This window comes from Mirounga leonina, unplaced genomic scaffold, assembly GCF_011800145.1.
Source record: "Mirounga leonina isolate KUSES-001 unplaced genomic scaffold, KU_Mleo_1.0 Mir_92, whole genome shotgun sequence".
Lineage (NCBI taxonomy): Eukaryota > Metazoa > Chordata > Mammalia > Carnivora > Phocidae > Mirounga > Mirounga leonina.
Genome location: NW_023270852.1, coordinates 16,058,657 through 16,072,275, shown reverse-complemented (window position 1 = coordinate 16,072,275; position 13,619 = coordinate 16,058,657). Strand labels below are relative to the sequence as shown.

At 48.0% G+C, this 13,619-nt stretch overlaps 1 protein-coding gene across 1 annotated transcript in view; it reads right to left on the bottom strand.

Moving 5' to 3' along the window:
- Positions 1–6,140: 6,140 nt before the first annotated feature.
- Positions 6,141–13,619, bottom strand: part of UVRAG (UV radiation resistance associated) — a 321,167-nt gene continuing 313,688 nt past the window's right edge. Inside the window, exon 15 of the mRNA XM_034995174.1 lies at positions 6,141–9,665. Within this exon, the coding sequence (XP_034851065.1) occupies positions 8,963–9,665 (703 nt within the window). The 3' untranslated portion in view covers positions 6,141–8,962. The remainder of the gene's footprint in view (positions 9,666–13,619) is intronic.

Sequence of the window (13,619 nt, the reverse complement as noted above, 5' to 3'; positions counted from 1 at the left end):
TTCTCCCCAAACCTCTATAAGTTGGCAATCATCCAAGCATTGGGGCAGTTTATATTCAGATTTGGGTGCTCACTTTTTGGTGGTTTCCTTGTTTCTGTGGCTTGTCCCTTAAATTTCCAGCAGTTCTGCCAGTCTTGGATTCTGTACTCTGACAGATCAAGCCAGCAAGGCTTGAGCTTTCTGCTACCTGCTTGGCACACAGGTTGGGAAAATTCACTCTTTCTTAAAAGTGGCGTACTCACACATCTTCCCGGTCCGGTGTAGCTCTGTCTTGCAAGGGTGGATTCCTCTCTGCTCCCTGCTTATTTTTCCATAAGGCCCTCTAGCATTGGGCTAATGATGTGGACAGCATTTATGCTCAGATTTGGGGTCTTAGACCTTCTGCAATTCTCTCACTTCCAGAATTTCCCCTTTAAATTTCTAGCGGCTCCTAAGGCTCTGAACTCCACTCTCCGCAACCGAAGGAGGCGAGGCTGTGTTCTGCCTGCTACAGCGGTGGAGTGTGGGGAGCACCATCATGATTCTTGCATTGTCCAGGGGCAGTTTTTCAAGAGTAAACTTTCCTCTGGCTTCTGTCTGTTTTGAGATACTTCCCAGAGCCTTTCAATGGTTGTTTTGTTTTGTTTTTAAATTTTGTCCAGATTTCATAATTGTTATCTTCAGGAAGGTTCATGCATTCACTTCATACCGCCCCTATTACCAGAAGTTTCTCCCACTGCATTCTCTTTAAAACATACCCTAGAGCATGTCACTCCTTATGCTTAAGACCCTTCAAAGGCTTCCTTTGGCAAAGTTCACAATCCCTAGTAAGACTGGTGACACCATACAAAAAGTAAGGTACAGACTCTTTTAAGGTTAAAAATTCCTGTGGACCCCTAAGGTTCAAAACTTATTTTTGTTTATAATATTGCCTAAACAAGTCTGTGCCAGCATAGGATCTTTTCCTTCCCTTTCCATCCCCTTCCCAGGGCCTGGCATACACTGAAGCCAGAAATCAAAAGGAGCATTTGGGAATGTGGCCAAGGTGAAGCGAGAGACAGAAACTCTTCCGGCGCAACGATGCTAGGAGGGGCCCCATCCAGGCCCTGCGGATGATCAGGCTGTCTGGTGATGCTCGGCCGGCAGAACCCAAAGTTCCTCTCCTTCTGCCCAGCCCCTCCAGAGGCTGAGGGGAAGAAAAAGTGAGACCCCAAAGGGGAGGAGAACCCAGGAATTAAAGGCATCCAGGGAAATAGAAGGGAGGGGAGAGCCTTTGGAACAGAGGTGTTGGCCACAGAGGATACTCAAGGATCTAGAACAAAGGCCAAGGCTGGGGGCAGGTGAATGTGGCCTTTCCTACAGCCTGTCCCCCTCCTATCTCGGGGATGGGCAGGTACGGCCCAACCCCGAAGTAAAAACCCTGACATTTCCTCCTGGATCCTGTTTTGTTTTGTTGGAGGGCTGGGGGGTGGCTGGTGAACAACTGCAAGGAAGGCTCATCCAGTATACACTATCCCACCCTTCCATTTTTACTCTCAAGAACATTTGACAAACAAAACACCAAATATAAGCTAATGTTTTGTTTTTTTTTAAAGATTATTTATTTATTTATTTGAGAGAGAGAATGAGATAGAGAGAGCATGAGAGGGAGGAGGGTCAGAGGGAGAAGCAGACTCCCTGCCGAGCAGGGAGCCCGATGCGGGACTCGATCCAGGGACTCCAGGATCATGACCTGAGCCGAAGGCAGTCGCTCAACCGACTGAGCCACCCAGGCGCCCCTATAAGCTAATGTTTATAGCTCTCCTCCAACCAAAAACCAAAACAAGTTTACAAATTTAGACCACACAAAACTACAAAGCCCATTAAATTCATAGTAGCAATAGGAGTCTAATGTGACGGACGACGTTTTTGCCAAAACTACGTCACCGCCGTCATGTGGCCGGCACTGCCCGAACGCACTAGCAAGTTCTTCAGCCTCTGGTATGTCCCTACACCGACGACGACTCGCTTCTCCCACGGTTCTCTGCCTCTGAACTTCTGGGGTTCCTCGGGGCCACAGGCCCTGACATCATTTGGACTTCACTCAGCAGGAACGCTTGGTTACTGGTCCAGTTGCCCCCGTCGTCCCTGCTCAATGGGGCGAGAGCAGCGGAGCATTCAGCGAGGTGTTTGTCATGCCTTTGACCCCTCTGCTTGCCCCCCCCCGTTTACTGCCTCCAGGGCAGAGAGTGGATACCGTCCAGCACAATAAAGGGAACTGAAGGGTCGAATGTCCCAAAAGCCGGGCTTTCGTTGCAAGGCCAGGCTTTGCTGAGCAAGAAAAGGATTTGTAAGTCCTGACCAGACAAGCCTGGAGCCTGGAGAACCTTAAGTGTACGGTCATAAAAATAAAATTAAAAATTAAAAAAAAATAGAGGCCATGAGGGGAGAAGAGTATAGGCTGGTGATGTTGTAGAAATGTTTTCCCACCTCTGAAAAGGGAAGTGAAAGTTGGGAGAGCCTCGGGGTGCCTTATTTGGAAGGGGCCAAGCTAGACCCCAAAGTCAAAAGACTGGTAGAGCCTGAGAGGAGCCCTTCCCTCCAACCCTGCCCCCATCCGGGGTCTAAGCAGGAGGTAGGTTTGGGGCAGTCCAAGACAAGGGACCCAAGGGTCTGGGGTCTGCCAGGAAGACCTAGGAGAGCCTTCCCAGAAGAGCCGTGTTCCTCAGGGTGTCTGGCAGCCACCTAGCAGAGGGGGGAAGTCTAGGCAGGGGGGCCTGAGGGCAACCTCAGGGCAGCGAGAGAAAGGGGGCCAGGTGGCCTGAGTCCCCAGGGCAGGCAAGCAGGGCCGAGGGTCTGGGCCAGGGGAAGAATGACACAGGGTGTAAGGACCCAGAGACCAGAACCTCGGAAGAACCTGAGCCGTGGAGGCCCGCAGCCAACACCCGAATGAGCTGCACCATGGGCAGGTCCGAGAGCCTCTGGTCGGAAGCCCCAGACCTGGGGCCAGAGTGGGTGAAGGGTGGAATCAGGGAGGATTTGGGAATTTGAACCCTTAGCCCGAAGAGGTTAAGCTTTAACCAAAGATCGCTGAGTTGCCTCCAAGTGGCACCATCAGGGGTTTTCTGCCCGCAGCTGAAAGGGCGTGATGAGCTTGGTTGAAGAACAGTTATGGGGAAACCGCGTTACGTCCCTGCACGCCTGGGCCGTGGCTGCACATCTGAACCTGCCGGCTACGGTAGAAGTCCTCGTGCCCGTGGGAGGGCCCGCACAAAGGCAGGGGCCGGCCGGAGGGGGCAGGATGTGCTTCTATTCTTAAAAAATCATCAGGACTATAAAACCTAACTGGAAGCAAACAGTCCTGAGAGGGGGAGCGTTTTGTCTGTGGCCTGGCCGCTGCGCGCCTCTCCAGCGCCCTGGCCCGTCCCTCTCCTCTAGCCCCATCGTCATCCTTGAGTCCTTCACACATGCTAGGCTCCTTTCTAGTCCAAAGTTTCGCATGTGCTCTTCCGTTGGCTGCAGCGGGTTCTCCGTGGCTTTGATCTGTTTAAATTTGACTTCTGCAATGAGCTTGCTGAGATCCCAGGGCAAAGTGGCTCCTCCGTGTCATACTCCAACGGTCGCCTCTGGGTTTTCTTCCTCGTCCCGGCCCCACGATCTGTTTGGCCAGTGCGGACCAACAGGGGCTCCCTGCTCCATGGGAAGCTTGCTTCTCCCTCTCCCACTCCCCTTGCTTGTGTTCCTTCTCTCGCTGTCTCTCTCTGTCAAATAAATAAATAAAATCTTAAAAAAAAAAAAGTTACTTTTCACAAGGATCTTGAGCAGATGGCAGCGTGGTAGCTGTTCTGCTGCACACAAATCCCTGAGCGGAAGTAGGCTGTGTTAAGTGGCTTAGCCCCAAGCGCTCCACCACAGGCAGAGGGGGCACAGGAGGGTCCTCTCCTTTTCCGCCATGCTCTGGAGCCCAAGGCCAGCCGAGGCAGGTTTGGAAGAATGAATACCGAACTGCTCTTAAGGCAAGAAGAACCTCTGTGCAGGCACAAGGGAAAACCTGAGCAAGGAGCTGGCTTCACTTTTCAGAGGATCACATGGGCTCAGAGAAGTCAAGGGCCTTGTTCGGGTCACACAGCCGGTGAGCAGCAGGCTGGCTGGGATCTGTCAGGCCGCAGGCTCCTTGCTCATACATCCAGACCGCTTCCTTCCTGCTTGTATCTGCTTCTTGAGAGTCAGGTTACCCCGTATTTCTGTCCACTCGCACCCTCCATTCCTCCGAATTTGCTGCCTGTAATTAACGGGGACCGAGGGAAGCTGATTGCAGTCGTGTCTTGGACAGAACCGAAGGGATCCCCGCCTGCCGCGGGCCCGCTTGTGATGTCCCCCGGGCTCGGCTGGCTACGGTGGCCTTGCCAACTGGCAGTCTTTCTCACTTTTATCCAGATTCAAGACCGTTCTTCTTCTGGATTGCTGACATTGCCAGCCTCTAAAATGTGTGCAATGATTTTATAGACGTGTTTTTTATTCATTTAAAATCCACAAGGCTGAGCTGTCTACCTACAAAACTGTAATTAGATGCGCTAGGAGGGGGAGAAAAAAAAAAAGAAAAAGCTTCTATCTACTTCAAGCAAAATTAAGAGCTCTGGGCACCAGTTCAGCATGCGGTGAGGCGGCCAGCAGCTGTTTAAGAGCATATTTATGGATGAGGTGGGCCTGAATAAGCTCATCTGCCAGGTGTTAAAAAACATGCAAATTAAGCTAATTAGGCTTATAGACCATGTCTCAACACTGTGTCCATACCACCCACTAAAACACTTCGGAACACTTGACATTTGTTTAGAGCTTAGTTTTTCAAAAGCCCAGTTTCAGCCCTGACACATTCTCAGTGTGTACAGAATAAATATCTGCACTTCAGTTGCACCCCCCCCACCGCCCCCCACGGCCTGGTATAGATGATGCCAGAAATCCTTGTTGAAGGACTAACTCCTCCCAATGTGCATGGTGCTTTGCAATGGTCACTAAGTGCATAAAAATATTAATCTCTTCTAACACGAAATCCAACCTTGTGTGGGGTGGGGGTGGGGGGGCACCATCCCTACGCCACAGAGCAGGGGCCAGATTCAGAGATGAGGTGGCTGTGCCCAAGTGTTAGAATGGGAAATGGTGAGAACAAGTCTTGGGCATCCTGCCACTAGGCGGGGGCCCTCCTGTAGGACAAAAGGGACCACCGGAGGAGTGGGGGCCCTTAAAAATTCAATGACTTGAGCAGGGTCACAGGTTCCAAGTGGCTGAGTCGGGGCCTTGGGAGTCAGCTTCTGCAGATCAGACGCTGGCTGCACTGTGTCCGCCCAGTACCTGCCCTGCCCGTGACCCAGTACTTACCCTGAAAACATCAGGGCGCAAGAAAGCGCCTCTTTTTCAGACAGACTTTTTTTTTCACAACAAAATAGGAAAGATTAAACAGACTCAAGTCTGCTTACCACTACTGAAGTCCAGCCCCGACTTGGCTGCCGGCTGCTACTCAGATCTAACCAAGTTACTCTTCTGCTTCACCGCCTGGAAAGGGTGCCTCCCAGGTGGGTCTCTCCCCCCGCCACACCCCCCACAAGCGTCTAAATCTCCTGTCTCAGCACCTGACAGCCTTCCCCACCGGCCTGCAATTCAATCTCTCCTCACCCTTCTTCACATCTACTCAGGCCACTAGCAGGGGAAAACTTGCCAATTTGCAAACACTTGAGGCCCTGCCTTGCCTCTGGGCCTTTGCCCATGCTGTGCCTTCCACTTGCAATATCTTAGACATCTTTCATCCCATCTAGCTTTCATCTGCATGACCTCCACGAACCTTTCCCGATCCCTGAGTCAGTGAGCTTTCTCTGCATTCCACACCCTGGCTATACATCTCTCCGTCACAGAATTGATCACACTGAATTCTAACGCATCAATACGCCGATCCCCTACCCTCCACCCCTAGAGCACATGGCAGAGGCCAAGGCTTATTGATCTTTGTATTAACCTTGCTTAGCCCAGTCCCTCACAGAGAGAGAGCTAGCTCAGTAAATGTAAAATGGCTGGCTGACTGTTTTACGAGCAAGGTTTTCATAGTTAACTCAGCTTCAACATGAAATTCAAAACAATGAAGACGGGACTCAAACATGGCAGGGAAATAACATACACTTTTACTCTCAAAATAAATACTAATCAATTTTATTTTATAAATACAGATGCTGAGTTTTCTTCCAATTACCAACAGATCAGTTTCACATGCCATTTATTATTGGTGGTGGTTTAAAAAATTATTTAAATAACCGGTTAGGTCAAGATAAATGGGCACCATTAGAACTGCTAAAAAAATATAGCTGGATACAATCTTCCAAAACTAATATTCTGAGGGGGAAAAAAAATCTCTGGAATTTCTAAAGTGGGCAAGGGGAAGTGGAGAGAGAGAACACAATCAAATATTCATTTGATAACATTTGCCGACTGTTAAAATTGTCTCAGCTACATGAAAACGGAAAGGGCTCTTAGAAGTTCCAACATGGATAGCAGTGAATTGCATTTCAGCTTATATCCTCAAAGTAGATTTTATTTATTTTTTAGTGATTTACAAGACTAATCAAAAAGATTAGTAGGAGATAGTAACTCATCCCATATTTTGGCCTTGGCCACTTTAAACAGAGGCAAAATGAATTCTGCAGCTTTGGAAAATGTTGAGCAGAGTTCCTCCTGGAGATATATAATACTGCAGGTTCTACCCAAGGCAAGGCAGAAACTGGAGGCACCGAACAAATGCAACGAAAACCTGAAACCCAAACCAAAGGAACCCAAACCTAAGCGGTGGCGCTGTGAGGCTAATGTCACTGAACACGGTGTGGACCGAGCCAATGCATGGGTAACCGGTTCTGAGCTAATGATATTCAGCGACAGGGCTCCGTGCTGTGGGTCCCAGAATTCGGAAGTCCACAGACAGGAGACTGACAGAGCCCCAGAGCCCCGGGTTTTGTCTGGCTGTGTGGAACCTGAGATGAACATTGTAACTAGGGGTGCTCATCCAAGCAGGGGCATGCCAAGACCCAGGCTCCAGGGCCTGCACCTCAGTGTACCCTGTCTGTAAGTCTGGCATGAAGTTTGAAGTCCACTCCCATCTGTGGACCTTAAGCCACATGTGATGTGCCTCCCATTGTTCAATACGAACACAGTCCTTCCAAAACCTTGTCCTTTTGGGGGTGCGGTGCGGGTGTTATTTCACTGGAGGGCTCCAACAGCCCAGTCTGACGTAGAGCCAGGCCCACAGCGATCTCCCCCCTCGTGGACTCTAACATGAGTGACAGTGCACTGCGAAGAAGCTGTGACTCCACAGACGGCTTCTGCGTTAGGTCTGGAGGAGTTCTGCCTCTTTCTGTGGAATAAGATGGATTTCTCCAGATCAAGTTAAAGCTCTTAATTGCTTGCAGGTCGGGTCTGTCTGTCAAGCATGGATTCAGTGAGATCCCTTTATGTGGAAAATAACAACATGAACTATTCTGCTTGATAATGTAGCTGTCAATGAGAACTTGAGCCCAAGAGTGCTCAGACAACACACGAAAAGGACCGCGAGGCCTCGGAGCCCAGTTGTTGCCGGACTCCCGGGCGGTCCGTGCGTGAGGGCGTTTGTGTGGCTACACAAACCGTGTCGACTCAAGCTGACGACACTGCTGTGGACACAGCCGCGGTTTCGGTTCAGGCTCGCCCTGTTATGATGTAACATGGAGATGCAGCTTCAAGATGAATGTCAAAACTGGAAAAAACAAATCGGGTCAAGTGAAGCAAATTCAGTTTTTATTCTTCCATACAATACATGGATATATGCATAAATTTTCCTTAAAGAGCTTGCAACCCTGAGGCAATGTCCTTGGGTATATAAAGTATAGAGCAATAGCAAATGAGATCTGAGCTCCAGGAATGAAATCGGACTTCAGGAACATAATTTACTATGAATGCACCTGCACACATACCAATAGAATCTACGCCTCATCTAAGCCTCTTCATCCAATTATCCTGACTGCCCTGCGGTCTGCACATCGGACAGCCCGACTCTCTCCAGATTTTACATCATATCCAGCACCTTCCTTTCCAACTGGAATTTAATAAATTAGCATGGAATTTACATATAGGGATTTCTGTCTGGTGAGTGCATTGCCAGAGAGCACGCCTGGTTTTTGACTGCAGCATCTGCCCACATAGAAACTCTGGCCCCCAAAGGGGATTGGATGCCATCTGACTGTTGTAACCTTGGGGGGGCGGGGGGAGGGAGATGTCCTAGAGCGTCCGCTGGGATCTACCACAGAGGTGAGGTTTTTCCTCTAATTTCAGGGTTATACCAAGGTATGGCTGAGCTGAGGAGGTGGAAGGTGTTGGCTTCTGCATTCAAGAACCAGTGAATCTGATGTCCTCAGTTTTCAGGGTGCACAACCCATCCACTGTGAAGACAGGGCAGCAGATGGGGTGACTGGGGGCAGGGGCAGGGAGGCCTGGGTGTAAGGAGACCATTGTGCTTGTTATTCATCAAACTCATGGATGGTCAAAGGTCTTTCAGTAAATGGTGAAAACCTTTTTTGGATTATTTGGTTTTCCCAAGCTTTATAAACTATGGTGAGGGCAAATGCTTATGAGAAACTAAAAGTGAGCTTATTATATTATTTATATATTATCATCTCCCCTCTGAGGATAGCACAGAAGTGTAAATTAAAAAGCAGACAAATACCTATAAGGTGACTCGAGCTAGAGAGTGACTTTTGCCTTAAAACAATCATCAGGCCTGAAAAGCAAATCTTGCAAGCAAAATCTAACTTTGTCTGGCCCACTGATACACAATGATCCTGAGTCCCTCCTTCATTTACAAAGTCTGTTTTTTGAGGAATATCCTCCATTAATATTCATTTTGTGTCGTAATTATTACAAGGGGTAACCAGTGCAGCTTTATCCTCCTTTTAGGCAGCGCCTCTCTCCTGGTCCTACTGGCTGTCTGCTCACTTCACTTATCAGAACTCCTGCGTGGCCGGCGGAAGCTGGACACGTTTTCATTCAGTGCATAGATCCTTCGAGAGAACTCTTCAAATTCTCCCAGAACTTGCTCATCACACTCCACTGCCACGGCACTATCCACCGGGATGCAGTTAAAGGCTTCCAGCTGATCGCCTGAGGTGAAACCTGTGGCTTCCATGCCGATGATCTCTTCCGCTTGCTCCACAGTACAGCAGAGCTCGGGCTCTGAGACTGGGCGGAAGTCCCCCGGGACGCGGACGCCGGGGGAGCCAGCCTGCTCGCTGGGCAGCAGAGTGCCGTTGACGGTGGCTGCATGCCCAGAGAGGGCTTCTTCTTGTTCCTGGCTAGTGTTCACACTCACATGACCTCCATTTAATCTGTCACCCAAATCAACTCCTTTTTTCTTGTTTTCTTTGGAGAAGTCCAAGGAGGTATCCAAGGAGGACGACAGAGATGTTGTCTTTCTCTCGGACTCTCCTATGGAAGGGATGGCGGGAACAGGCTGGGCGAGCGCTGAGTTGTAACTGGGAGGAGGGGTTTTGTACTGGAGTCTCTCATTCTCTGAGCTGGCCCGTTTTCGGTGTCCTTTGTCTGGGGACGGGATCCCCCCAGAGAAGCCTACATCTGCGCCTCCAAATACGGAGCTTTGTCTCTTTGGAACAGGGATTGCACTGGAGGTGTGATGTCTGTCGCTGGAAGACAAACAAAAAACGAGAAGTTACTTTGAACTTCCGAACTCAGCCTAAGCCTTCTGGACCCAGAGACAAGGAACGACATACTTAGGTTTGAGAGAATAAAAATTGATAATAATCAACCTTAGTATTAATTGTAGTGTCCAAATGCAAGAGAAAACATGAAGCATTCTGAATTCAAGTTTGAGAGCTTCCTTCAAGAAGGATACAAGACACACTAAAATATATCCAGAGGACAGTGCTCAGGGTGGGATGGGGGATGGAAACGATGTCCTGTGGGGAAGAGCTGAAGTAACTGGAGGCATGGGATCTGAAAGAAAAGTATCTGAGGGACGTAATCAACCCCAAGGGCTGAAGTGCTATCAATATTCTTATTCTTGTTTTATATATTCAACTCTTAGGGCACTGGGTGGCTCAGTCGGTTGGGCGGCTGACTCTTGGTTTTGGCTGAGGTCATGGTTTTGGGGTCCTGGGATTGAGCCCCGCATCAGGCTCTGCACTCAGTGGGGGAGTCTGCTTCAGGATTCTCTCTCTCCCTCTCCCTTTGCCCCTCCCCCTGCTTGTGCTCTCTCTCTCTCTAAAATAAATAAATAAATGTTAAAAAAATATCCAACTCTTATTTTATCTTCATAAAGCAGGCATCCTTATTTGGCAGAGAAGTTAAATGACTTGTTCCTGATAACCTCAGGGAGGTGGTGGCAGGCTAAACTAAAACCCATGACTCACGACTCAATGATCAACAGCTTTTCTGACACCCAAATGCATTACAGAACTGGCAGAGCGGGGATTTGTATCTGTATCTATATCTATCTAACAGAGATTATTACCTATCTAATATCTATATCCAGCTATTTTTGTTAATGAAACATTAACTTGGAAAATGGCTTCTCCTTCATAAGGCTATGTAAACACACATGGTTTACACACATGTGTAAACACACAGGGTTGACAATACTTGGTCTTCAGTGCCTTCTCCTGAACTTCACTTCCGTCTCAGGAAGCTACTTTAGGGCCAGCAATAACAATCACTGTTTCGCTACACAAAGCATTTCGTTTCTAAAGTAATTTCATATATATCGTTTCACTTGGTTCTCACAAAAACCCTGTCAAGAAAGCAGGGTATACACTATTACTCTTAAGTGTGAAACAATAAATAATCACGAGTTAATGGAAATCGAGCATCTAGACCCTGGAAATGATGGTCATGTTATATGCTGTGTTAGTTAAGCCAACCTGGAGTATGGATCACTGTCCTAGATATTACACTTGGATGAAGCCAGTCAGCTCAATACACCGATATGAACAGACTGGGCCCAGAGACAGAAGGAGGTGCAAACACAAGATCCGTTTGACTTGCATTCTTCAGAGAAGGACACATACAGAGGAGTGGCTGCTTGCAAAACAGCAGCTACGAGGCAGGCACAGAGGCTAGACTTGAAACTAAACCCACCCACTAAACAGCTATCACACGAGCCAGGCCTTGGGGAGGGGAAACATGCAAGACAGAGCAGGCCTGTCTCTGAGGAGCTTCCAGTCTTGCAGGAGAAAGACAGCCATGATTACTGAAATAATACACTGTCAAATTACAGTTGTGATAAGTGCCCTGAAAAAGAAGGCAGGATCTAGGGCCCCTTCCACCTCTGTCCACAGCCACAAGCCCTTGTACCAGCTGCCTGCTCCCACTTCTCTCAGATTTTTTCTGATGTTCGATTATGCCTGTGGTCTCAGACACCTAAGAAAGGGTTATTCTTCTTGCAAAAAGGCAACCACCAGGCTGCTAATCCATGGGCTCATCAGACTCCGTAGCTTGGCTTTAAGTGTTGGTGCCAGGAGAGATTTCATAATTAGGGGTGGTCACTGGTACGCATAGGAAACAAGGCAAGTAGACCAGCAAATTACTGTTTTCAGTTCTCAAGAGAAACAAAACAAAACAGAGAAAAATCTACTGGACTTAATCTAGGTTTTCAGTTAATATGTTGTCAAAACTCACAGTAATTGGGTAAGCCACGCATTTTTGCCAACCTTGTTGCTTTTACTCTACCACTTGCTGACAGTATCCCTCTCTAAATGATTTTGCAGGGGGCCTAGGGAATCAAACCAAAACAGAGCATCAGCACCACCCACAGACTTTCTACTCTGGGCAGCCACACCAAGCTTTCAGTTGCCACTCCAGCCCAGGAGGGGGCGACGCATCACGTGACCCAGCCTAGAATGCTGAAGGGTGCTATCACTGATAATACAGCCAGAGGTCAGGGGCTTGACCACTCATGGCCGTGAAGGGTGAACGACATGATAATCCCCATTGCCACTGCCACTCGGCCCCTGCCACCCGGCCCCACCCCGCAAGCACCCTGTTCCGCTTCTCTGCTGGGCTGCAGGGGGGCTGATAAAAGGCAGGGCAGGAGAACAGGCTTGGGCACAACAAGCTGTGCTTACAACACAAGAGGAAAGGGGGTTTTGTAGCCCTCTTAGATTCTGAGACTCTGAAAGCTCTCCACAACTTGGTACAACAGGAAACTAACAAAGTGTGCCAGCCCTCTCCTCAACTATAATGGGAAGGGAGCCATGATTTTCTTGCCCATCAATGAAGCTGAACCCTCACATCTACCTTGTGGAAAAGGTAGGCAGGTGGATGGGTTATGTGGTTTGTTCAAGGCTGCAGAACCCACATCTGAACTAGATTTGGTCTGCCTCCAGAGCCCACGCTGTCTGTTGCGTCCCAAGTGGGAACATCACATTCAGATTCAACTAACACTTGCTAACTGCTAATGAAATGCCCGACTTCAAGCTAAATGCCATTACACAGGCTTTCTCATTTAACCCACCCAGCCTGTCTCTAAGCTCTGGGGTGCTACTCCTATCTTAATGGATGGATTCTAAGGCTTTGCAAGGTAGAGACTTTAGCATTTTCTGACATCCTGACGTCAAAATTCCTTTAGATTTTTTGGAGAACCCAGGTAATGACAGTATCAGATACAATCTGGAAAGCCCAAGTAACAGGAAAATGCTCCCCCTGGAGAATGGTAAAGAAATCAGTTGCTACCAGTAGTCAGGAACGTCTCCATGTCTAGAGTATGCCCTTCAATCACCACATGTTGTCTTTCCCCCATTTTTAGCCACGTGTAACAAGACCTTTTAAAACTTTTTATTAAAGTCTTTCTTATAATCTTAGAGTAAGTTGAAGAGAAGGGGATCTTCTTGATAATGCTGGGCTATCGATATGAACACGTATGACTTAACTGTGACACGGGGAAGAGATGACAGGACACTCATTGGCGTTGAGTCTGGGTCCCAGGCTCTCCCACCCTCACCCACGCTTCCCTGGGTCCTCTCTCACCACCGGGCTGGCAGTGCGCCTGAGACTGCCCTCATCTGCAGGCCCTTGTCTACTGTTAATGTCTGCTTCGGACTCGCTGTGCCCGCCTGTGGTGGATGGCCTGAGAACTGTGTGCAAAGTAAGAGTACATAGGCCTGAGTGAGGGGCATATCATGCTTGACTTTATGAGTTTTTAACATTAGTTTTGGCTGCTCAGAGTTAATTTTTTTTTTATTACTTCCAGGATCTTAGTAGTGGTCCAGATTTTTCAGATAGCTGAGTTCTAAACAGCTCAAGTATTGAATGATTACATTAAAATATATACAAACACACATGCATTTTTAATTATTATAATAATTCATACTCCCTGGAAAACTCAAAAAATATAAACTATATAAAAAATAGAAATCACTCACAAGCCCATTACCTATCAAATAACCATAATTAATTATTTTGCTTTTAGACTTTGATTTTACAAAGGTGTGTTTAATTAAAAAAGAGAAAAAAACCTAAAGTTATGTTTGTGGCCTATATATACCATTCCATATCCTGCCATTAGATTTTATTAAAACCTTTTGGTAAACAATTCTAATTGGCTGCTCCACTGAATGGAATACCATTCCCTAATTTTGTATTTC